This window comes from Eumetopias jubatus, unplaced genomic scaffold (assembly GCF_037043125.1).
Source record: "Eumetopias jubatus isolate StellerSeaLion01/CBP00866 unplaced genomic scaffold, mEumJub1_p1.0 scaffold_17, whole genome shotgun sequence".
Taxonomy (NCBI): Eukaryota; Metazoa; Chordata; class Mammalia; order Carnivora; family Otariidae; genus Eumetopias; species Eumetopias jubatus.
The window spans coordinates 50,944,860-50,968,870 of record NW_028274823.1 but is presented as its reverse complement, the minus strand read 5'-3'; the positions used below and the strand labels follow the sequence as shown (position 1 = coordinate 50,968,870).

The following is a 24,011-nucleotide window of genomic DNA, read 5'->3' as shown; positions in this document are numbered from 1 at the left end:
AGACTCACTGACCACTGTAACAAACTAGCCCCCCAAGGGTCACAGCTGTAGGAGAGGACAGGAGAGGGAGGCATGAGCTGGAAGGGAGGGGCAGTGACCGTCCCATGTCATTTGTGGGGAGGACAGGAAAGGGGGGGAAGGGGGAGAGCGAGCTCAGTCCGGATGTTTGTTCAAGCTGTGAAAGTCCTCGGGACAGTCAGAGAACGGGAGGTCATGAGACTTTACGCCTCATGAGGGCAGACATTTTTTTATGACAAAGTGATAACCGGAGTCTTTTTTCCCCAGCTATAATTCATACACTGTACAATTCGCCCTTTCAAGCGCCCCAGTCTGTGGAGCTGGTATGTTTACAAGGTTGCAAATCCACAAGGCTGTGCAGTAAGTACCACTGCATAATTCCAGAATGTTGTCATCCCCCTCAAAAGGAGGCCCATGCCCATGCGCGCGCACCCACCCTCCCTTCTCCCGACCCCCTGCCCCACACAAGCCCTCGGCTACCTTCTGTCTCTAGGGAATGCCCCGTTCCGGACAGGTCACACAAGGGGAATCGGACACTGTGTGGTCTTTTGTGACTGGCTTCTTTCATTTCACACAAAGTTTTCGAGGTCCATCCATGTGGGAGCAGGTGTCACCGCCTCATGTGTTTTCATGCTGGATGTTAATATTCTGCTGTAGAGCACAGACCACACTTTCCACCGTATCCATTCGCCGGCCGATGGACATCTGGACCGTATCCCTTTTCTGGCTACTGTGAATGACGCCACTACGAACATTTACACTACGGGTTTCTGTGTAACAGCTGTTTGCAATTCTCTTGGGTACACACCTCGAAGTAGAATTGCTGGGTCGGAAGGGGACTGCATGTTCACAGTTGCAGGAACTGCCAAACTGACTGCAGAGGGACTGCCCCGTCTGACACACCCGCATCAGGGCGGGGGCTCCGGCTACTAGTCCACATCCTCCAGGAGGGCTGATTTTACCCCAGCCTTGAGGAGACTCGAACTAGAGCAGCGATGAGAGCACACACTCAGGCAGGCACACAGCGCCACCACTCCACATGCGACATCAGCTACCCTCCGGGACGACCATATGAGGCCAAGTCTGCTGCCCTGACAAAGTCCCATTCCGCCACTTTCTGGCAAGGCTATGGGCCTTCCCTTAGGCTAAGATGGGGCCAGAAACACACCTGAAATGAGAAATCACTCAAAGAAAAGTAAAATCCAAACTAAACCCAAGGAGGAAGGCTGGGCCACATTTAGACAGGGTGGAAAAATGCCCATAAATAAACGCGCCCAGAAATGGCAGGGTGAAGGTAAAGACAGGGAGACAAAGCCGGCACCCCCAGCCCTGGGCAGAGAAGGCGCACAAACCGTCGGCTGGGGCCATCCCTGCCTCTCACTGTGGTTTCCCCCTGCCGAAAAAGGGAGTCAACAAAAACAGAAAGGGAGGCAGCTAGAATGAACCCATGGTATTGTGGTGTCAGACTGGAACTGGGAGTGTTAGTGCAAACTCACGGTTTTTAATATTAATGCTACATATCGAATATCCAGATATATGAGGGGGAGTGGGAGACAAGAGACATGGAAACTCAGATATTTCCTACTCTGGCTACTGACACGGCTTGGGAGCAGCGATACCCCAGTAGCTACGTGCACACCTGGCGTTCAGATCTTGCTTCTAAGTACCATCCTCTACTAAAAGGAATGAGGACTCCTTGGAGAAATGGCTGATTCCCAGGGCAAGGGCAGGAAATGCAATGAGCCTGGGACGACATCTCCCAGAGAGCAAGAAAGTGTTCAAAGAGTGAGAAGGGCCTGTCAAAAAGTCAGAGAAGCATCTTGAAGGGGCTCCTGCCGGCCACAATGAATCACAACCCGCCGAATAAAGCCGGAAATCATGAGTCCACATAAAGACAGACGGGCAAAGGGAAAACAAGTAACTCTGCAGGAGAGAAGGCTGGAGATGTCACCTTCATCAAGTGACCAAAGGGAACATCACCGGGAGCGGCTCCTAACCAAGTCCCAACCTCTAAGACAACTGAGAAGGTGGCAATATCACTTCTGTGACAGTCCCAAGATGCACAAATGGAATCAAACCAGCAAGATCGGACAAATCCAGGTGGAGGGACATGCTAGCCTGGCATCTTCTGAAGCATCAAGATGAGGTAAGTCAAAGTCTGAGGAACTCTTCCAGATTGAGGGAGACCAAAGAGACCTGCAATGCCTTATTCTGGCCTGGATCCTTTTCTTATTAAAGACACAATGCATACAACTGGCAAGACTCAAATTGAGGCCTGATGAATAGATGGTATTATGTATCAATGTTTCCTGACGTTGATGTTTGTGTTACTGTCATATATGAGAATATCCTTGTTTATTAAAAAGCACACAGGTTGGCAGTTTGTTCTGGAATGATAAGGGGTAAAAATTCTTTGGGCTGTACTTGCAACTCTTCTATAAGTTTACAGAATTTAAAATTGCAAAATTTTAATTGTAAATGAAAAAAAAAAGCAAGAGAGATAATGTCATGCTACATGATCAGATGAGCTCACATTGTCCCATATGAGTTTTGTGTGGAGCAAGCCCCAACAGTCCTGCTTTAACTCGGGGAGCCATAAATGATTTCGATGGGGACGGGGACGCTCTACGGCAGTGCTCAGGATGCTCTGCCGCTCACTGGGACTGCCTTCCCACCCTAAACACGCAACCATCTATGCACGCAGGACGTGGCCTCGGCCCCTGCCGTCAGCCCGGGCAGTTCCGTCTGTGAGCTCTAAGAGGAATACTGGCCAACGGCACTCACAGCAAGCCAGTTTTCGCACTGACTGGCCCACTCCTATGCTTTTGTCCATGTGAAACAAGAGCCGAGAAAAGCGAAGAAACTACCTTGGAATGTAAGTCAGGAGCAAAAGAAGAGGAGACACTCCCACCAAAAACTAACAACAACAACTACTCCATCTCTTACCTGCACAGGGCTTCAATACTTCCATGCTTCTCTCCATCTGTAAGAGCTCACACGACCCACACAAAGGGAGGAAGCTACAGACCCACAAGTCCCCTTACTCTGTCACATTCCTCTTCCACACTGAACAGCACTGCATAGCACCTCCTCTCTGACAGCCCTTGCAACGTTCACAGTGATACACAGATCCGTGTGATCATTTGACGAGCATCAGTCTCCCCCATTGGACTGCAGAGTTCAAGAGCGTCCGTTCACAGATATCCCAGTGCCTCACATCAGGCATTCCAAAAATACTTACTAAATGATCACATGGCTACGTGGGAGGGTGGATGGATGGATGGTAGGTGGGTGGGTGAACAGGTGGAAGAATGTAAGGGGAGTAAGAGGATGGATGGTGGGTGGGTGGGTGAGGGATGCATGGAAGGATGGATGGTGGGTGGAAGGACAGATGGTGGGTGGGTGAGGGATGCATGGAAGGATGGATGGTGGGTGGAAGGATGGATGGATGGTTGGATGGATGGATGGTGGGTGGAAGGACGGATGGTGGGTGGAAGGATGGATGGATGGTTGGATGGATGGATGGTGGGTGGAAGGATGGATGGTGGGTGGAAGGATGGATGGATGGTTGGATGGATGGATGGTGGGTGGAAGGACGGATGGTGGGTGGAAGGATGGATGGATGGTTGGATGGATGGATGGTGGGTGGAAGGACGGATGGTGGGTGGAAGGACGGATGGTGGGTGGAAGGATGGATGGTGGGTGGAAGGACGGATGGTGGGTGGAAGGACGGATGGTGGGTGGAAGGACGGATGGTGGGTGGAAGGATGGATGGATGGATGGATGGATGGTGGGTGGAAGGATGGATGGATGGATGGATGGATGGTGGGTGGAAGGATGGATGGATGGATGGATGGATGGATGGTGGGTGGAAGGATGGATGGATGGATGGATGGATGGTGGGTGGAAGGATGGATGGATGGATGGATGGATGGTGGGTGGAAGGATGGATGGATGGATGGATGGATGGATGGTGGGTGGAAGGACGGATGGTGGGTGGAAGGACGGATGGTGGGTGGAAGGATGGATGGATGGATGGATGGATGGATGGTGGGTGGAAGGATGGATGGATGGATGGATGGATGGATGGTGGGTGGAAGGATGGATGGATGGATGGATGGATGGTGGGTGGAAGGATGGATGGATGGATGGATGGATGGTGGGTGGAAGGATGGATGGTGGGTGGGAGGATGGATGACGAGTAGATGGATGACGGGGTAGGAGGATGCACAACCTTGGTCTGCTCCTTGCCACTCTGCCCAGCTCTACCTGCTGCTGTTGGGCCCGGAGGTCACCAATCTCCTTCTGGTCCTCCTCATGGAGCCGCTTCATGTCCTCCCACGACTGCTGCAGCAGGTTACGTTCCCGCAGCAGCTGTCCGTTCTCCCGCCTCAGCATGTCCACATCATCCTTCAGCTGGGTCTGGTCACTCAGGAGCCGACTGTGGAGTGTGCTACAACCCCCATACACACAGTGAATGGCAGCCAGCCTCCAACCCCCGCCAGCCCCTCTTCTGCAGCCCCTCCAGGCCCAGTACGCCCAAAACACCTAATGGGAGCCCACAGTAACCAGGACAGCAGCACTCAGAGACAGGCCAAAACTTGGTATCAGCCAAAGGCCAGAAAGAACCAAACCATTTTTAAAAACCTCATACCAAAGGGCAGACGTAGGAAGGCCCAGGCAAGGAGATGAGCCCTTACCTGGTACAGGCCTGGCACCTCTGAGGACTGAGGCCTGGGCAAAGGTCAGCAGGTAAGGCAGGTCAGTACACTCAGAGGGGCCCCAGGAGACCAAAGGGGAACAGGCCCATCCACCTCTCCTACCGCAGGAGCTGCAGCAAAGCCCTTGGACAGGGACCCAGGAGCCCAGCCATCTGCCTGGCCTACTGCCTAATTTCCAATCCCTTTCCTACCAGCTCTGCTTCCGAGGCTGTCACTAGCTGGTGTGAAAGGTTCACATCTCAGCCTGCACTTTTAAAAACTGAGACCCAAAGACCCCACCCCACTTGCTGAAGGCCCACTAAGTGCCATGAGGCAGTCCCACTCACTGGTAGAAGTCGGTCTCCTTGGCCACCTCCTCGCACCTCTTCAAGGCGTTGGTGTGCTGCTTCTGCAGGCTCTGCAGGTCCGACATGGCCCGCACGCACTGGATCTTCAGCCTCTCGTAGTCAGGATTCAGCCTGTGGTAGGGCCTGACCCAGACAGCGGCAGTGAACACAGGCCCCGGGATCACTCGGACAACGGATGTCTCTGCCTGGGGAGCCTCCAGCCCAGTGTCCCCAGATACTGGTCTCCTATGCACCCCAACCACCTGGCACTTGTTCAACTCAGACATCCTGGCCTCCCCAGACCCACAGGATCCCTGGCATGGAGGACCATGGTTGCCTGGGCTCCTTGCTCGGGCCTGGGGAGCTCAGAAGGTACTGTCTTATTATCTAGCAGCTCCCAGGCAGGCCGTGCAGCAGGCCTTCACCCACAGTGGGCCCCCCAGAAACCTGTGAGGAAGCTTCTCCTCTTTTTAGGAAAGTGACTATCAATCTTGGGATAATCAAAACACCAAGGCCCAGCCCAGTTACATGAGTGTCCTTGGGGGTATGACCCAGACACCAGGGTGGGGGTTCTGGTGTGCAGCCACTGGTGAGGACACTGGCCCGGAGCACTGCTTCTCAGAGTGGGGTTCCCAGACCTGCAGCATTAGTTTCACCGGGGGATGTGTCAGAAGTGCAAATCCTCAGGTCAGCCCCAGAACTCCTGAATCAGACACGTGGGAGGGAGGGAGGGCGGGCTAACCAGCAACCCGAGCTTTAACAAGCCCTCTGCTGATTCCGGTGCACGCTCCAGGGTGAGAACCAGGCCTCCAGCTGGCCTCAGTAACCCTGCTCTGTGGGCGGCCAGACAGCAAACGCTGCAGGCTCGGCCAGCCGTCAGTCTCGGGGACACGAGGCAGGCATTGGACAACAGGCACTCTAGCACACCATGTCTCCACGGGCCCTGCCTCTGTGCTGAGGACCATATCTTCGTCAAAGCAACCTCAGGGGACCACCTTTGCAGGCCTGACATCGACCCAGAGGAACTTCCTCAGGACGAGGCACTCACATGCCTGATGCTCCTAAAGGCAGCCCCCCTCCCCTGAGAACCCCTACCAGCATCTCCTAGAAGGACAAATCAGACTCTATTCCTCCTCCTCCACGAAGCCCTCCTGGATGGGGCAGGTGGGGAAAGACCTTCCCTTTGCCCCCACCATGGACCTGGTATCCACCTCTAAATCCCAACAAAAGAAGTGACCAAGATTTTTTCCAAAACCACACAGAAGCCAGGTGGAATATACCCTCCTAAAACACACACGTGGCAGGGAACAATGAACATGGGAACACATAACTAGCAGTAAGGAGAGGCACGTGCAGACACACAGACATGCGCACGCGCACACACACACACAGACGAGCACACACACAGAGACACGCACACACACACAGATGTACACACACACAGATGTGCGCACACACAGACGTGCACACACACAGACGAGCATACACACAGACATGCACACACAGACGTGCACACAGACACAGACGTGCACACACACAGAAGTGCGCACACAGACATGCACACACACACAGATGTGCATAGACACAGACGTGCACACACAGACGTGCACACAGAGACATGCACACACACAGATGAGCACACAGACATGCACACAGACATGCACACGGATATGCATACACATAGACATAGACGAGCACAAAGACGTACACACACATAGACACAGCCATGCACACACGCACACACGTGCACACACAGACGTGCACACACATAGACACGGACGAGCACACAGACGTGCACACACATACACACAGCCATGCACACACACACAGACATGCACACACACGTGCCTGCACACAGCCAGGCCGGTCGAGGGCTCAGCACGGGGACAACTATCTCCATCAGGGAGGGCCGCAGACAAGATAGCGAGGAAGTATACTGCCCTGGTGCTGGAAGGCAGAGGCCTCGAGAGGGGCAGGACGAGCCAAGGCCACCCAACCAACCCATGAGGAGGCACCAAGGTAGGACCAGGCCCCACCAGCTGCTGCTAAAACCGCCCACCAAACCACCTGCAGAGGATGAGTAAATGACAGACACACCCACACTTCTCAGTCTCTGTGTTGTGTGACTCAGGCCACGGGCGCCTATGTGGCTTGGAGGAAGCATAACCGACCTGTGTTCCCTCCCCCCATCCAGGGCTGCAGGGAGGGCGTTTCCAAGCGATGGGGGCAGTGAGGCAAAGGGACACCCTGGCAGTGTAGCATGGACCCCCGGGAGCTAAGGATGAGTGCCTGAGAGGGAGGGGCCGGCGTGATGGCAGCGGGAGAGTAGCCCTGGTCCATCGGGCCTGGCCAGGGAGGCAGGTGCATCACTACCTCTTATCAAAGGTCGTCCCATGGGTCGCGAAGGCCAGGCGCTTCCGCAGTTCATTCCTCTCTCGGGTCATCAGCCGCAGCTGAATGGAGAGGTTCTCCACCTTCTCGTTCACCTGCCGGTCCGTGAGGAGGGGTGGCGGGGATGGAGCCTTCCCGGTGGTACCTGGCAGGGGAAAATCAATAATAAAGTGAACTGGCATTTAGACAGCACTCGCTAGGTGTGCCAGGCACTGTTCCTAGACCTTGGCCTGCATCAGCTGCGCCAAACAACCCTACCAGGTGAGTCCTGCTGGCATCTGCCTTTCAGATGACACCAAGTCAGGAGTAAGAGGGGGAACGGAGACCTAAGCCCAGGCTGTCTGCTCCAGCACCCCAGCAACACCCACCCATTCTGCTGGCCCTGACTGGAGACCCCTACTCTCTTCCCAGCCCGGCTGTGACACCTCCAAGATGGAACCCTTTGGGCCCTGATCTGAGCATCTCTGCCTGGTCTGGAAACAGCAGGTATTCCCAAACCCTGGGCGTGGAGAGGCCAACCTAAGGCCTGAGCAGAATGGAATACACGGCTTGAGGAGGAAGGGACAGGCAGGACCCAGTGAAGCTTCTGAGGCCCAAGGCAGCTGGCTCTGAAGCTGGGGCCCGGGGCTGTGTTCCCGCCCCCACCCCAACCAGGGCTGAACACACTACACAGCCCCCTTCCCCAACCTCTCCACATGCCCAGAGGACCTGCCCCAGCCAGCCCACGGCTGTGGGCTCAGAGAAGGCTCTCAGGGAGAGCCGCCCACGGCTAAGGTCAGTGTGACATGATGCAGGCCAAGTCCTCAGGCCTCTGACCGCCCAGTCCTTATCAGGCCCTCATCACCTGTGCCCAGGACTCTCCCAAAGGAAACCCCATGCCTTACGCGATTACTAAGGACCAGCAGCAACAGTGACCACCAGCAACACCTCTGACGAGATCCAAATCCTTTTCTAAGAATAAAGCATCTCACTCAAATGTCCAGGAAACAGAGACAAAATCCGTGGTGCTTTTATCTTTAACTCGGTCCACACATTCACCCGGGATATCTGCGCTAACCCTCAGAGATCCTAGGTAGGATCACAGGAACTCACAGCAGCCCATCTCATTTATGGATGTGACCTGGGAGGCCGATTCACCCCAGGGAACACAGTGTCTGTCTCCCCTGCAGCCCTAGAATGTGCGAAGGGCAAGATGCAGGTCTTCTGACCCTGGGCCATCTTGACCACCAGCCCCCTACCTGATCCTTCTGGCTGACTGCTTGTGCAAGCCAAGCGTCCCCCAAAACAAAAGATGGGCACTCGGGTGTGGTCTCGCATCCTCCAGGAGCGCCAGGGAAGATGGGGACTTCGACACTTTTGGGGGACAGGCTAGATCACGGTGTGAGGTAGGAGCTCCCATCTCTCAGTTCAGCATTATCCCAAATGGGAACCCCAACCACTGAATCGGGTCCCCCCGCCCCGAAAGTGCATGTTATTATAGAACCGCCGCCACCACCATAACAGCTGGGACTGCTGGGCTCGGGCCAGGCCTCTGGGTCAGAATGTCCTCTAAGGTGGGGCCCACAACCATCTCCCCCGCCCCCCACACAGTTCTACTCCACAGCCTGAGAAGCCTTCCCTCGCCTCTCCCCAAAAGACCCTGGACCCTCACCCCTGCCCCCGGAGTTCTGGAAAGCAGCTGGTTACAGCTGTGTAGGCTCTGTCACGTCCTCTTCTGGCAAACGAAGTCACTTGTAAGACCCTTAACCCAGAGCCAGGTCTACACTGTCATCCAACCAGCAATAACTTAGCCGGTGCTCTGACAAGTGAGGCTTCCTCGGGACGTGTATCCGATGCCCCTCCCGCTGATGCCTGTGAGTCACCCTCTAACCAACTTTAGGGGCAATGATCCATGTGGGACAGACAAAGCCAAGAGAGCAGGATGAAAAGACAAGGAGCACCTGGAAAAGGGGGAATCAGTGTTCGCAGTCACCGCCGAGCCACACAGCAGCAGCCAACAGAGCGCCCAGGGGTTAATCTCCCAAACCCAGCTGGGCACTCACATTGTTATCCCCGTTCTACAGCTGAGAAAACAGAGGCCCGGCAAGATCAGGGCGCGGACTCAAACCTGCACGAAGAGCCAGTGATGCCCGGGATGAGAGCCCAGCACCTGCATCGAGAGCACACGCTCTCCACCTCCGTGCCTCACTGCCCCCCAAACAACAGCCATGACTGGTCCTCACTTCCTGCCTGGTGGTTTCTGAAACGCATCCCATCCCCTTAAGGAAGTTACTGCTGTTATTCCCATTTTACACATCAGGAAACAAAAACGTATCAAGATTAAATGAACTGCCCAGGTCACAGAGCCAATAAATGACAGCACTGAGTTTTGGATCCCCCTCCATCTACCTGACCCCAGAGCCCAAGGTCTTCACCTGACGGTTCGCAAACTTTTTGATCTTAGGACCGCTTTATGATCTTAAAAATGATTGGGGACTCCCAAGAGCTTTTGTTTACATGGGTTATAAGTCTCTAATGATCACCAACGGATTAGAAATTAAAACTAAAAATTTTTGAGTATCTATGAACTGGGGCGCCTGGGTGGCTCAGTCACTAAGCATCCGCCTTCGGCTCAGGTCATGATCCCAGGGTCCTGGGATCGAGCCCCACATCGGGCTCCCTGCTAGGCAGGAGGCCTGCTTCTTCCTCCCCCACTCCCCCTGTTTGTGTTCCCTCTCTGGCTATGTCTCTCTCTGTCAAATAAATAAATGAAATCTTTAAAAATAAAAAATAAATAAATATCTATGAATTTTAAAATAACTGAAAATCCATTCCATGTTGACATAAGATTTTTTTTATGAAAAATTAACTACACTTTCCATTACAAAACAAAAAAATGTAGCAAGAAGAGTGGCATCGGGGCGCCTGAGTGGCTCAATTAAGCATCTGACTCTTCATCTCAGCTCAGGCCTTGATCTCAGGGTCATGAGTTCAAGTCTCGCCTTGGCTCCCACGCTGGGCGTAGAGTCTACTTAAAAAAAAAAAAAAAGTGGCATTGCTGTGCATCTTTATAATGCTGTTGATGTCTGGCTTCAGAGAGATAGCTAGAGTCTCTTATCTGTGCAGTATCACACACAGGATGGATGAACCTGTAGAAAAGTCGGCTGGACAGCAAAGTCCATGTGAGGATGACAGTGGAAAAGGCAAGTGACATCTTAGAATCATTATGAAAACAGTTTTGACCTCACCGGCTTCCTGAAGGGACCTCAGGGACACCACGTCATGCTCCAAGAACAGGTGCTCTGTGCTCTAATCAAGTCCAAGAAGTATCACAGAAACATCAACTCAAGAGTTTCGGAAATGAAAAGCACCACAAGGCTCAGCAACGTGCCTCCAGGGAGATAAAGAATTCTCACCCCATTTGGGGAACAAGGCAACAGAAAGATGCATCCCTTCCTTGGTTTTTGAGGAAGCTGGAGACAGAAGCAGCAGGACCGAAATCGGGGTCATCAGATCTGTCGCCACACACAGCCACGGCCTCCTGTCCCAGCCTCCAGGAGGATGAGGACACCTGCTCTGCACACGTGAGGACCCGAGGGGAGCCGACCATTCAGACAATGAAATGCGCGGACGTTGCCCAGCATAACGTAGGTGTTGGGTTCTGTGCTAAGGGCACCCTGTCCTTACCTGATTCATGCCCACAGCACCCTCCCAGGAACGTGCTGTGATCATCCCGGGAGAAACTGACCTCCACAAAGACTGCACCGCCAGGTACACGGTGCACCCCCAGGCAAACGTGGCTCCAACTCCAGAGCCAGGGCCTCAACCATGACGCTCCACTACCTCCGACAGGTAGTGCTCCAAGGTTTGAACATGCATGAGATACACAAAACAGAAGGCCAGCCAGGTCAGAGAAGCCATCAGACAGCAGACTTCTGACTTAGGGGGACATGCTGCCTGGATGCCTATCATTCCACAGTCAGGAAGGTGGAGGGCAGAGCGGGGCCACAGGACACCTCAAGAAGAATCCCAAGATGGGCTAAGCCTGGACATGCCAAATTAATGGCAAGTGTTGCAGAAAACCCTCTCCATTCCCAGTCAACTAAAAATAAAGTTTTTCTGGGCGCCTGGGTGGCTCAGTCGGCTAAGCATCCAACTTCAGCTCAGGTCACGATCTCAGGGTCCTGGAATTGAGCCCTAGATTGGGCTCCATGATCAGCAGGGAACCTTGCTTCTCCCCCTGTCCCCTTCCCCTGCTTGTGCTCTCTCTCTCTCTCATATAGATAAATAAAATCTTAAAAATAAAGTTTTCTTTTTTTGGTTGTACCTCAAGGTTGAAAGACGTTTTGAAGATGATGCAGCCCTCCCACCCAAATTGGTTGCCAGAATCCCCCAAATGGCCACCAAGACTGTTGGAACTCCTCCACAGTGAGGGAGCTCACTACTTTACAGCAAAGCCCAGCTAATATCTCCCCATAAAATTATTCTCTGTACAGAGTTTGAATCCGTCTCCCTCTATTTCCTCCACTGACCTAGATGTCCTCCTAAGGGCCACAAGGTACCTACAACCGTAACTCTTCTACACAACAGACCTGCAACTATTTGAAGACAATTGTCACATCCCTTTATCACTATCAGAACCGCTACAATTAAGAGGCAACAACACCAAACGCTAGCATGGGGGGGCAGAGAAACCAGAATTCCCAAGCATCGCAGGTGGGAATATGAAATGACACAGCCACTTTAGAAAACACTTAGGCAGTCTCTCTCTTTTTTTCTTTTTTTTAAATAATCTCTACACCGAATGTGGGGCTCGAACCTACAACCCCGAGATCAAGAGTCACACGTTCTACCGACTGAGCCGGCCAGGCGCCCCGGGCCATCTGTTATAAAGTTCCACGTGCACCTACCCTATTACCTGGTAATCCCACTCCTGGGATTTACACAAGAGGAAAGAAAAGTTATGTGAACACAAACACCAGCACACAACTACTTAAAGCAGGTGGCGAATGTATAAACAGCAACGTTCCCTTCCTCCAAAGGAATACTACTTAGCAAGAAAAGGGAATGGCCACTGGCCAAACCAAGACCCGCAAGAACTGGGGGATCCGAAGGCCCTCTGCTAAGTGAAGGCAGCCAGATTCAAAAGGCTTGTATACACTATATGATTCCATCTATAGGGCGTTTGGGAAAAGGCGAAAACATAGGGCAGAAAAGAGATGAATGGCTGCTAGGGGCTGGGGGTGGAGGGAAGAAAGGCTGAGTACAAAGTCACAGAAGGGAATGCTTTGGGGTGAGGGAATGGTCCTCTAACTTTTTTTTTTTTTAAAGGTTTTATTTATTTATTTGACAGACAGTGAGACAGGGAACACAAGCAGGGGGAGTGGCAGAGGGAGAAGCAGGCTTCCCGCGAAGCAGGGAGCCCGATGCGGGGCTCGATCCCAGGACCCTGGGATCATGACCTGAGCCAAAGGCAGATGCTTAACGACTGAGCCACCCAGGCTCCCCTGTCCTATATCTTCTTGTGCCGGTGATTACATGACCATGTGTGTTTGTCAAAACTCACTGAACTATATAAAAAGGAGAGATTTTACTATGTGCAATTTATACCTCAGTGACATGACTTCTTAAAAACTTTCGCTAACAACAAAACCTGCAGTGTCCCAAATGGAAGCCACCCTCCCAGGAGCGGTATGGTTGCTGGAGTTGTGGACCGTCAGCCCTCCCCACCCCCTCAGTCACTGCAGGTACAGTAGACATCTTAAAGAACAAGAAAATAAGAACTCACATCAAGTGAGTTGTCCACAGAAACCACAAACGTCTTTCCCTCAGCTCGCCTATCCCTGCATTGTTGCTCTTTTGGATTCAAATGCAACTGTCCACTCTCCCCAACTTCACTCCTTCCTCTTTCCAATCTAGAACCCACTCGAGAAGGTAGATTTCTTTCTTCCTCTCTGTGTCCAGGATGGGGCCCGAGGGGCAAGGGACTGCATTACAATGGGGGTGCTTTAGAGATGCCAGGAGAGCAGGCACAGGCCCTGGATTTTGGAGCCGTCACTCACCGGGCCTTGGTGTGAGAGGGACAGCAGGAGCAAAGTCCGGGAGGGAGACAGGGCAGGCCCCTTTCACCACATGAGTCCTGGCTCTGCCTCCCAGCCGCCATGGCTGGTGCAGCCACCTCCACAGACCACTGAGGCTCAGTGAACTGCTTGGCAGCTGGGTAATCTTGGCCAGAAGCCCCTTTGTCCTTAGCTCCCTTGCCACCACACACCAGCTGAAGGCCTCCCCCTCTGTCTCATTTACAGCTGGACAAACTGCAACTCTGCTCCGGAGCCCTATGGGCCCATGGTGCCAGAGCCAAGGAGAAAACTGGTCGTGGCCAAACGTGGTCAGGTGGAGTGGCCGTGCCCAGCTTCCTGGCTACCTCCAGGCCCCGGCTCTCGGGGGAGAAGCAAAGCAGCGGCAGAACACAAAACCCAGCCACCCTCATCTCCAGCCCAGGAGAGCCACAGCCATCAGGAGAGACACAGTCCCTCATCATGAACTAGGGCTTCTGAAAGCACCTAGCGTCACAAACTTGTGAGAAAGGTACATCTCAGGCCCAGCCAGACGTCCTAACTCAGAAACCCGGGAAGTGAAGTCAGCACTCCCGTCCAGGTGATCCTGAGACCTGCTCAAGTTTGAGAACCTCTGGCCTGGGCCAAAGTTGCATCTGCTGGCCAGAGTGGCTTTCTTCTCCCTTGTTTTACTGGCCGTCCAGTAACTACTGCCCACTGATGACATGCAGGGAGGGGCCCCTACCCCTGGGTCAGTCAGGACAGCTCGGAGGCCCAGCCCTCCCAGGACTGAGTGCAGCCGCGGAAGCCACGCCCAGCTCTTGGGTGAAACACTTGCTCTCAGAGCAGATCCTTGACTCAGGGTCTGCTCTGCAGGAACCCGAACCAACAGAGGCAGCGGCGGCCTCTTGCCTTCTCGCTGCTCCTACTTCTGAAGCATCATTCCTAGAAGGCCCAACACAAGGCCCACCTCCTCCGCGAAACTTACTCTGTCGCCCCTCATCAGAAATAGCTGCTGCCTCCCCTGAGCTGTTTGTTTCCTTCTGTTTTACACAGGGCGCAATGCCGGACGCTTACCCCTCTGGTGCTATGGTCTGAGCGCCGGTGTCTCCCGGCTGAAACCCCGACCAAGCCCCAAGGTGTGGGATTAGGAGGCAGGGCCTTCGGGAAATGATTAGGTCATGAGAGAGGGTCCCACATGAGCAGAACTAGTGCCCTGATAAAAGGACCCCAGAGAGCTCTCTCCCCGCTTCTCCAGGTGACGACACAGCAGGAAAATGCCATCTGTGAACCTGAAGCGGGCCCTCACCGGACACGGCATCTGCCTCAATCTTGGACTCCCAGCCTCCAGAACCGTAACCAATAAATGTCTGTTGTTTCCCAGCGGCCCAGTCGGTGGTGGTCTCTTTTGGCGTCCCGGACGGACTGAGACACCTGCTGGATTGTGAGGTCAGGGGCCAAGGCTCTCTGTAACCCCTACAAGCACTAAGCACGTGCTGCAAGAGAAGAAGGTGCTCCCATTCTTTGGAGAAACTGAGAACACAGGCCCCCGACCCAAAGGTCCAGGAAAGGCAGGGTCAGAGGGCCCAAGGAGTCAGGGTGAGAACCTGTTTTCATGATGACTCACCCCACCTTCCCGTGCCAACCACAAGCTGCACTTTCAAGGAATGGGACACAGAGGAAGCCCTCCAGCTGCTTCTCCTGCCAACAAGCCAAGAGATCTCTTTATTTAATATGAAACCTCTCCTGTTGCTTCAATCTGCATAAAATTTAAAGCTCATTTTAGAAATGCTACCCAAGGATGTCTGTTCTCCTTAAAACTTCCCCAGTTGTCACAGACGAGAAATAAAAGGCACCTGAGAAATCAGGTCAGGATGAATGAGTTAGAAAAATATCAACTGCCTGAAATAAGTATGTCCTCCCGGGGCAGATCCATGAGGCCCACCCACAGGACGGGTTACCTACGGACGGCTGCACGGGATGGGGGAGGCCTCCAGGAAGCCACACGTGCTCAGCTGATGAAAACTGCCCGAAAAGGCGTCAGCAGAAAGTCTCTAGGTTAACACAGGCATGGTGAGCTGTTAGCTGTGTCAAGCTGAGAGCCTAAAGGGGACAGGCTACCCGCTGGCCCAACGCTAGCCAGGGCAGTCGACCAGGCACCAGCCGTCACAGAGAAGACGCGACACCCAAGGCTTCCCCCGCCAATTTTCTCTTACGTAGACTGTAACTTGCCATTCTTTTCCCAAATGGTGTTTCTTAAGGAGACATAAGCGGGAAAGCAGAGGTGATGTTTTGTTCTTGCTTTTTTTTAATTTTTATTTATTTATTTTGTAAGATTTTATTTATTTATTTGACAGAGAGAGACACAGCGAGAGAGGGAACACAAGCAGGGGGAGTGGGAGAGGGAGAAGCAGGCTTCCCGCGGAGCAGGGAGCCCGATGCGGGGCTCGATCCCAGGACCCTGGGATCATGACCTGAGCCAAAGGCAGACGCTTAACCGACTGAGCCACCCAGGCGTCCCAGGGAGGTAATGTTTTTATCATAAGACATTGCTCTTGCCTTGCCTTTCCTTAGCTTTGTGGAGAGAGACTGCGAACAAACAGTAACAGCCAGTCTCCATCTGACCAGGGAAAGAGCATGGCCTGTCATTAGGTGAGGCTGAGCCAGGAGGAATCCTCCAGGAGGCCGGCAGTGCTCCCTATGGCTGACCCCACCGCTCATTCCACTCCAAGGGACAGGTCCAAGCCAGCCAGACATTCCAGCGCCCTTGCCACAGCCAGCCCATCTCAGCCCGGGAGGCCTGTTAAATGTAGATGCTGGACCGCACTCTCAGAGCTCTGGATGTAGCAGGTATGGGGCGGAGCTCAGGAACCTGCACCTCTAACAAGCGCCTGAGTGCTGCTGGTCCAGGGACCATACCGCACGAGCCGCTGGTTTGGGCCCAGACTAGTGATCCAGCTGCGGTGAGTGTGAGGAGACCCTGCCGAGGAATGTCTGTGGAAGGCTGCTTGCTGACAAGGAGACACGAGAGGACCCTCTTCATCCTCTGGACCATGTGACGACAGATGTTCTTTTATCTGCTCTGTCTAGTATGGCAGCTGCTAGTCACAGGTGGCCAGAGGGCACCTGGAATGTAGCGAGTGTTACTGCTGAAACTAGAAGTGTTCATTTTAGTTCATTTTCATTCATCTGAATTTAAACAGCCACCTGTGGCCAGTGGCTCCCACAAGGGGCCGTGCAGCCGCGGACACCACCAGGTCTGGATGTGATAGCTGCAACTGCAGCTACAGATGCCCGGCCATCAGCCCGAGGGCCAGACACACACAGGGGCTCACAGAGCCACGTCCCGATGCACCCAGCCCACCCTCAGCGGCCTCTTACTATGTGAGAGCACACAGTTGTCTGTTGTTTAGGGCGGGGTGAGCAGGTATTCCTATTGCTACAGCCAAAGGTCTCCTGGCCGATGCAGCCACGAGGACATTGAAGTAAGCCTGCAGAAACGTGGGGCTAGCCACCCCAAGGATGATGTCAACTGCTGGCATAAGAACAAGAGAAGCAAGACTTGGGTCCCGGTGAGCTGACCCGAGGGGATGCAACCAGACCCTTCAGCATTCAAGACCTGGGCACCAACAACCACGGCTCAGCCTACGACAGGAAGTCCACAGCCCTACCTTCTGCCTGTTTGCCAACTAGCATCTGGGGACACTGCTGACCCCCCCACCCAAGGACTGAACCCAGCTTCAGGTACATGTGGAACCAACCGGCAGGGGGTTGACATGAAGCTTCTTCCAGAAGATGCAAAGGTCCAGCTGCATAAACTATATCTTCCTGCTCCTCCTTAAAAATTCCACTATTAACAATAATTGCTGTGGTTTAAGCTAACACCTCTCTCTCTGGAGAGACTAAAATGCAAAGGTTCCTAAGAAAGATACCACTTTAAGCCCCGAAGTGTTGACATGATGAGTTTGTCAGCTGTTAGATCACCGCACTCGTCCCCAAGGGTGAGCATGAGGGAGGAAAGAGGTGCGCTCAGGGTTCAACTGCTTTGGTTTTACAAAAGCCCATGTTGCCTGGGGGCCAGGCCCATGGTCCGAATTCCAACAAGCCTACCATTCAGCCGGCGGACTCGCAGCAGGCAGCACACAGTAATAAAGCCTGAAGCCCTGACCTGTGGTCCCAGAAGTGTCCTCCCTGAATCCTGGACAGGGATGAGGGACCTGTGCTGGCCTCACTGTGTCCTCCCAAAAGTGCTGAAATCCTGACCCCCTCCGAAATGTGAATGTGGCCTCACTGGAGACCACAGTCTCTGCCGACGATCAGGTGAAGATGAGGTCAGCCCGGAGCAGGACCGGTGTCCCTCTGCAGAGATGTGAACACAGACACGCACATGGGAGAACACCATACGAGGCCAGAGGCAGAGACTGGGATGACACATCTACAAGACCAGAACATCCGGTCCAAACGCTGCCAGCACGCCGGCGAGAGGAAGGACAGAGGCCTGGGACAGACCCTGCCCCGGCGCCAACAGACGTGGGGCCTCCAGAGCCGCAAGAGGATGCAGTTCTGTTGTATGAGCCACTCCGTCATGGCAGCCCCAGTGAACAGTGCCCTACCTCCCTACTGCTACCGGTCTCGCTGGGCTGACCTCGCTCACTGTATTCATCCCAAAACCGTCTCCCCCGTGGGCCCTAAGATCCACAGGCACTGGGACCACGTCTGCCCCAGTCCCCACGCATTCCAAGCCCACTTCTGGCCCAGCAGAGGGGCTCTGTAAGTGTCTGTCGACTTAACACATGAAAGGTCTGCCCCCGACTAGGTCTGGAGTCCCTGGCAAGAGCATCAATTTCCCCATCTGTCTGTGTGCAGGAGATAAAATAATTGGACCGGATGACCTCCGGGGGGCCTTCCGACTACAGAAACTCCAGGACTCGCCACCGAAGGTGCACCCATCCATCAGGGTCAGATCGGGACATGAGAAACAACACGGAGGGTGTTAAACAGAGGGCACGTGACGCAGGAATGGGTACCAGAGGTGTGGGAGGGCTGGGAGACCAGGACAACCTTCCTGCTGGGAGTCTTCAGTGAAGGGAAAGCAGGACCAGCTGTGGGCTTCTGGAAACACATGGACGGGCTACTCCTGTCCCCAAGGCAACATGCTGCCCAGGGGGCGGTTCCTGCTTACAAAGGACTGTCCCCAAAGGGGGCATTCTCATGGACAGTTGTCACTGAAGCACACAGTCAGGGGCAGGGGGGACAAGAAGCTCACGGAGAAGTCCCATGCCCTGACAAAGTGAAGGAATGGAGAGACACAGCCTCCCCTCGCACCTGACAGCACCAGATTCCTGCCCTCCTCCATTAGGAGGACATGCTGCTGATGGGAGAAGGTGTGAATGGAATCAACAGAAGGTGGCCCCATGAGTGATCTGCCAGGTGAGGCTGACTTCCCACCCCGTAAACTCGGGGCTACCTTGGCTCACACCCAGCAGCCCCCAACCCGCCCGGTGCCCTCCAGGAAGGAGGGGTGCCCAAGTGGTACTCACCCACACTGCTGAGGGAGCTGCTGCTTTCTGAGTCTGAGGGCATGATGGACAAGACGCTGTAGGTGGAGCCTGGGGAAGAAGGACAGACCGTTTGTTACTAACCCCAAACTACTGTCAGACCAACTGATCTTCAGTCAGCGCCAGACTGAGAACCAACACTACGTCAGGGACTAGAAATCGGATCTATGGGGTCAAGCAGGTGTGGTCAGCAGGGTCTAGTCTGTGGTATTTCTGCCTGGCCTCTCACCTGACCTTCCCACCACCCTCCTGCCCTGGAAACTTACCCACGCACAGAGGGGAACTCGGAGCCAGTCAGCTGGCCTCTCCTTAAGACATCTGGGGAAAAGCTTAGCAAGGGAGCAACATGCCCCCAGGTTAAAATAGGGTCTGGGGACTTCCTCCAGATCTTTACCAATATGATGCTGGCTTCCATGCAGAGAGCAACAGAGTATAAGTTAAACATCTACGAACCATTTGTTCTTTTTGCCCAACTGTTCTGCTCTCGGGTTCTGACTGTATTCAAGCTCGGTCCTTAATAATTTAGTCAGTGACTGCCCCCTTACTAAAAGTTATTCATAAAATTATAAGCAACTACACTGTCACCAAAGCCAAGGAGCAGTACATGCCCCTTTTTTGGCCAACACTTAATGTTGTTAACTCGGTGTTGGACACACAACTGTGTCACACCATGGTTCAGTTTGAATTTGAGTATTTTCTAAGCTAAGGAGATTACCCGCCTCGCATCAGCATAACCTCTGGGTCAAGAAACCCCGTATCTGAACCAGCTCTCATCCACACATGAGTAGCTGGGTCACACTGAGCAAGTCATTTGTTTTCTGGAAGTCTGCTCCCTGGCCTGTAACAGGGAAGGGGTTTCAACCAGATGGCTTATAAGGTCCTCTCCCCCGTCCCATCTCAGGATTACACTTTCCCCTGAGGGCGTGCTTTTCCTGTGACTACAGGTGACACCAAGTTAAGAGGGAGAACTGACTTCAAGACTATCTTGGGAACTGAGAAAAGCCCCACACGCACAAACGGTGGGTCAAAGAAAACAAGGTAACAGCAGGAATGCAATGTTTTGTCCTTGGAACCAAAAGAACTACAGAGGGAAGAGCGGTGAGCTAGAGACGGGATTTTTGCAGTAAAGCCTTTGAACAAGCCTCAGGGCTCTGATGAGGAAAAGCAGCCAAGAACCAATGAGATCTAAGGCTCCAGAACCAGAAAGGTGGGGGCCAGATTTAAGGTTTCTCTCCCACCTCAATCCTTGACTAGCTACCTAATACCCGCACACCCTCCGAAGGGACAGCGTAGGGATGAAGAGTTGGGGGTAAGCAGGGCAAAGGAAGGAGGAGACACGTGGGGGCAGGGAGGGAGGAGACCACCAGGCTGACGAGAGACCCTGAGCAGAGGGGCAACCTCGGGGGGAGGAGATGTAGGGCAGACAGGCAGGCAGCCCTGGTATACTGGTGTGCAGGGGAGCTGGCAGGCATGACACCCAGAAAAAGAGATGAAAGCAGAGAGCAAAAAGGAAAAAACAAGGCAAAGGGACTGTGGTAATGCCGAGAATGAGGACAGTGGCCGGGCATGACTGGTGGCCTCATTATAGAATTTTCTGAGACTCTCTTGAGAACCTGTGGGTGTTACATCGTTAGGTATTTGTCCAAACTCCTGGAGTGTGCAACACCACAAGTGAACCCTAATGTAAACTACAGAGTCTGGGCGACAAGGATGTGTCCGCGTAGGTTCATCAATGGTAACAAACGTACCACTTGGGTGCGGGATGCTGAGAGTGGGTGAGGCCATACACGTGTGGGGGCGGGGGACAGGGGAATTCTCTGTGCTTTCCCCTCAGTTTTGCTGTGAATCTAAAAGGCTCTTTAAAAAAAATTTTTTTTTTAATTAAAAAGAAAAAAAGAACCTGTGGATGTTTCGCATGGATTGAAGAGGATGATTTCGGGAGTAGACGGATGATCTGTCTTCAGACAGGACTGTCAAAGGGATCCATCTGTGCGATCCGGCCTCAAGGAGCAGGAGGGCTCCCGCCACGGCCGGGAGGGGCTGGAGAAAGCCGCGGGGTGGGGGGGGGGGCGCCCAACTGTCAGGGCTGGCTCGGTCTGAAGAGACCTGGGAAGGGCGGGGACCTCCTCAACGCACACCTCACTTCACAGAGGCCCCCTGCCACCTGGCCCGGAGGCCACATCACTCGAAGGGAGAAGGAACCAGAAACCCCATTCAGCCCTGAAATTCCTTGACCCCACCAAAAAATGAAGAGCAGCATTCAATGAAATACCTCCTGTATTTCAAATTCCACCCACACGATTCATTTTGCTGTCCATTCAACAGTTCTGCGTTTTTGTCTCAACAAAACAACGAGCACCACCGATTTCTCCAATCATCTCTCTTCCCACACCACGAACAGCAGTAGGCATTGCATAAAGATCGGTGAAGTAATGTCAGGTAGAATTCAGGCACTCCGTTGGTATCTTCAAAGGACAAAAACGTCAACACAATGCCGATTTTCTCAACTCAACTGACAGTGTCTTAATTATTTTTCTCTTTACAGGGACAAGGAAGGCTAGCCAGCTGGTATGTTGGTGGACTGTTTTCGAAAGATGCCCACTCAGAAAAGCAGGCACAAATAAACTCTCCCACTCACACCTCCCAGATCTCTGAGCTTGCGACACCACGGCCCGCGCGCGGACAGCCGCTCCCTGCAGGAACGCCTTGCTTCTTCCTCACTACGGGCATCAGCAGAGCCCCATCTTCCAGTAAAGCACCCCTCCTCATCAAGGCGTCTTTTTCCTCCGCCATGGCCAGTTTCCACTGTTAATTAAATTTGGCAGACATCTTTGTCTCTCTCCACCCATCTCCCTCCCTGGCTGGGTGAGTCAACTGGCCAACCAACACATTCTGTTCTTCTTCCCTGTCTCCAAAGCCCTGCCGAGGTTCTGGGGCATGACCTGGGGGCGGCGTGACATCTCTATCTCCATCTCTGGGCATCTCCGCCCCTGAGTCGGCTGGCAGGGCTCCTAGGAGCTGGGAGCTGGCAGGGAGTGATGAACATTGGACGGGGCCCAGTTTTTACAATGTTCCCAGGGCCTTAGACGTCATTCAGAGGGGAAAAAAGGCCCGAAGACAACGTTGTCTTGGTCATGCTTTGTCTCTGCTGCTATTGTTGTCTTAAAAAGCCTGTGTGGTCAGGATGTCGGGAAAGGGCAAGAGGAGACACTCTCCTCTAAAGTCACGCGGTGTCCTTTTAAAGCCGGTGGCTTCAGAAGGGCGGGCATCAAGCGTCATCTACCTCTGGGGTTTCACAATCAAATCTGGAGGCCTGCAGGAGTCTCATCTCATGGGTGCACACTTCCCAGCACCCCCACAATTTCCTCAGGAGCTCCACGAAGGCACCCGCACCCCACGTGCCCTGAAACCTAAGGCATGTGCTCCACGTGGCACAGAGGCCCAGACCACCAAGGACTGTGGGATCAGCCCGGCTCCCCCACTGGCACTGCCCCGTCTCCCTCCCCATGCGCCCCCCCCACACCCCCACAGGACAGCCGGGCACCGCCACTCAGGGTGTTCCCACAAATCCAGGCAAGCCTGTGTACAGGTCCTGAGAGGACCCAGAAGTCAGGTGATCTGGAAACATTTCCAGGAAAGGAGAGCAGAGCATGAGCCTCCATTTTTCATGGACGTGTAACCAGAGAGGGACACGAGGAAGGTCTCTATTGTCATTGGGGCTACTGGGGGACACAAGCAAAGTGCAAGTTCTGATGTGGGCAGATGAGGGGGGCCTGAGAATCTGAATTTCTAACAAGCCCCCAGGGCATGGGGGTCCACAGAATAAATGCAGGGCAGCAGGGCACCAAGGTTCACCGGAGTCATCAGTTGGGAAGCCAGTGCAAGCTATGGCAGAGGCCGTGAAACAGAGCCGGCAAACTCTGGGACCCACGCATTGTCTGCATCCTTCCCAAGAGCCCAGCCCCTGCTAATTGTGTTTACTCTGTGACTCAGCCCCATTGGGTCACGGAGACCACTTCAAAAGAACTTCCAGTAAAATCACCCGAGCGATAACAGAATGCCCCAGCCCGCAGCCTGCGGGGCCCAAGGGAGACAAACTTAGCTTGTCACCTACTACACCCCTCCATTCACTTGGAGCTCGTAAAGGCCCCAGTGACTCATGCTTCCTCCCCATGAAAACTGTAAGCATTGAAGGGACCTGTTCCAGCTTTGAGCCAGCACGCAGAGTCCTCCCTACGCTCCGGGAGGGCGAGGAGAGAGGGTGGCCTGCCGCACGGACCTGAGATAGCTCCAGATCACTGGGAGCACACGCGAACCAGCCCCCAAAAAGCACTGAAATTGATAGCTGTGCTAGAGTGACAAGGTCAAAGAGGGCAGGATGACAGACTGACAGACTATACAGCACTCTAATAATAATAATAATAGCAGCAGCTAACAGATACTGAGCACTATTAAGTGTCAAGCTGTGCTAAGCATTTGGCGTGCACTGTCTCAGTGAATTCCTAAAACAACCCTGAGGCTGTCATTAGGCCCATTTTACGGAGGAGAAAACTAAGGGTTAGGTAAATTAAGAAACTTGCTTAAGGTCTTGATAGAGCCAGTGAGAGTATGAACAAGATACATGCCCAGTTTAGCCCAAAGTCTGCACTCTTGATCCTTATACCCAACGCTGCTGCCGGGCTCTGAAGGTGGAAGGGCAGTCAGGGGAGGCTTCATGGAGGAAGCGGCCTGGAGCTGGCCCTGGAGGATAGTGAACTTGGACAAGCACCCGAGAAGCCAACTCAGCCTGAAAGAAACACAGGCAGAGCCTGTCCCCCTGTGCAAGTGGAAAGTCTCAGAGCAGAGCCAGCCCTGCTCTGGACCCCCCCCTCCAACCCCCAGAAGGGGCTTGTCCCCTTCCTGTCCTCCCTCCCCCCACCAAGAGGACACTCAACAGGCATTGCTGAGATGGCAACTGCTGAA

At 53.6% G+C, this 24,011-nt stretch overlaps 1 protein-coding gene across 1 annotated transcript in view; it reads right to left on the bottom strand.

Moving 5' to 3' along the window:
- The window catches only part of DLG5 (discs large MAGUK scaffold protein 5), a 119,641-nt gene that overhangs the window by 50,240 nt on the left and 45,390 nt on the right, over positions 1-24,011 (bottom strand). Inside the window, exons 2-5 of the mRNA XM_028109742.2 lie at positions 19,032-19,100; positions 7,439-7,601; positions 5,066-5,209; positions 4,288-4,471 (exon numbers count right to left, since the gene is read on the bottom strand). Of these exons, the coding sequence (XP_027965543.1) occupies positions 4,288-4,471; positions 5,066-5,209; positions 7,439-7,601; positions 19,032-19,100 (560 nt within the window). The remainder of the gene's footprint in view (positions 1-4,287; positions 4,472-5,065; positions 5,210-7,438; positions 7,602-19,031; positions 19,101-24,011) is intronic.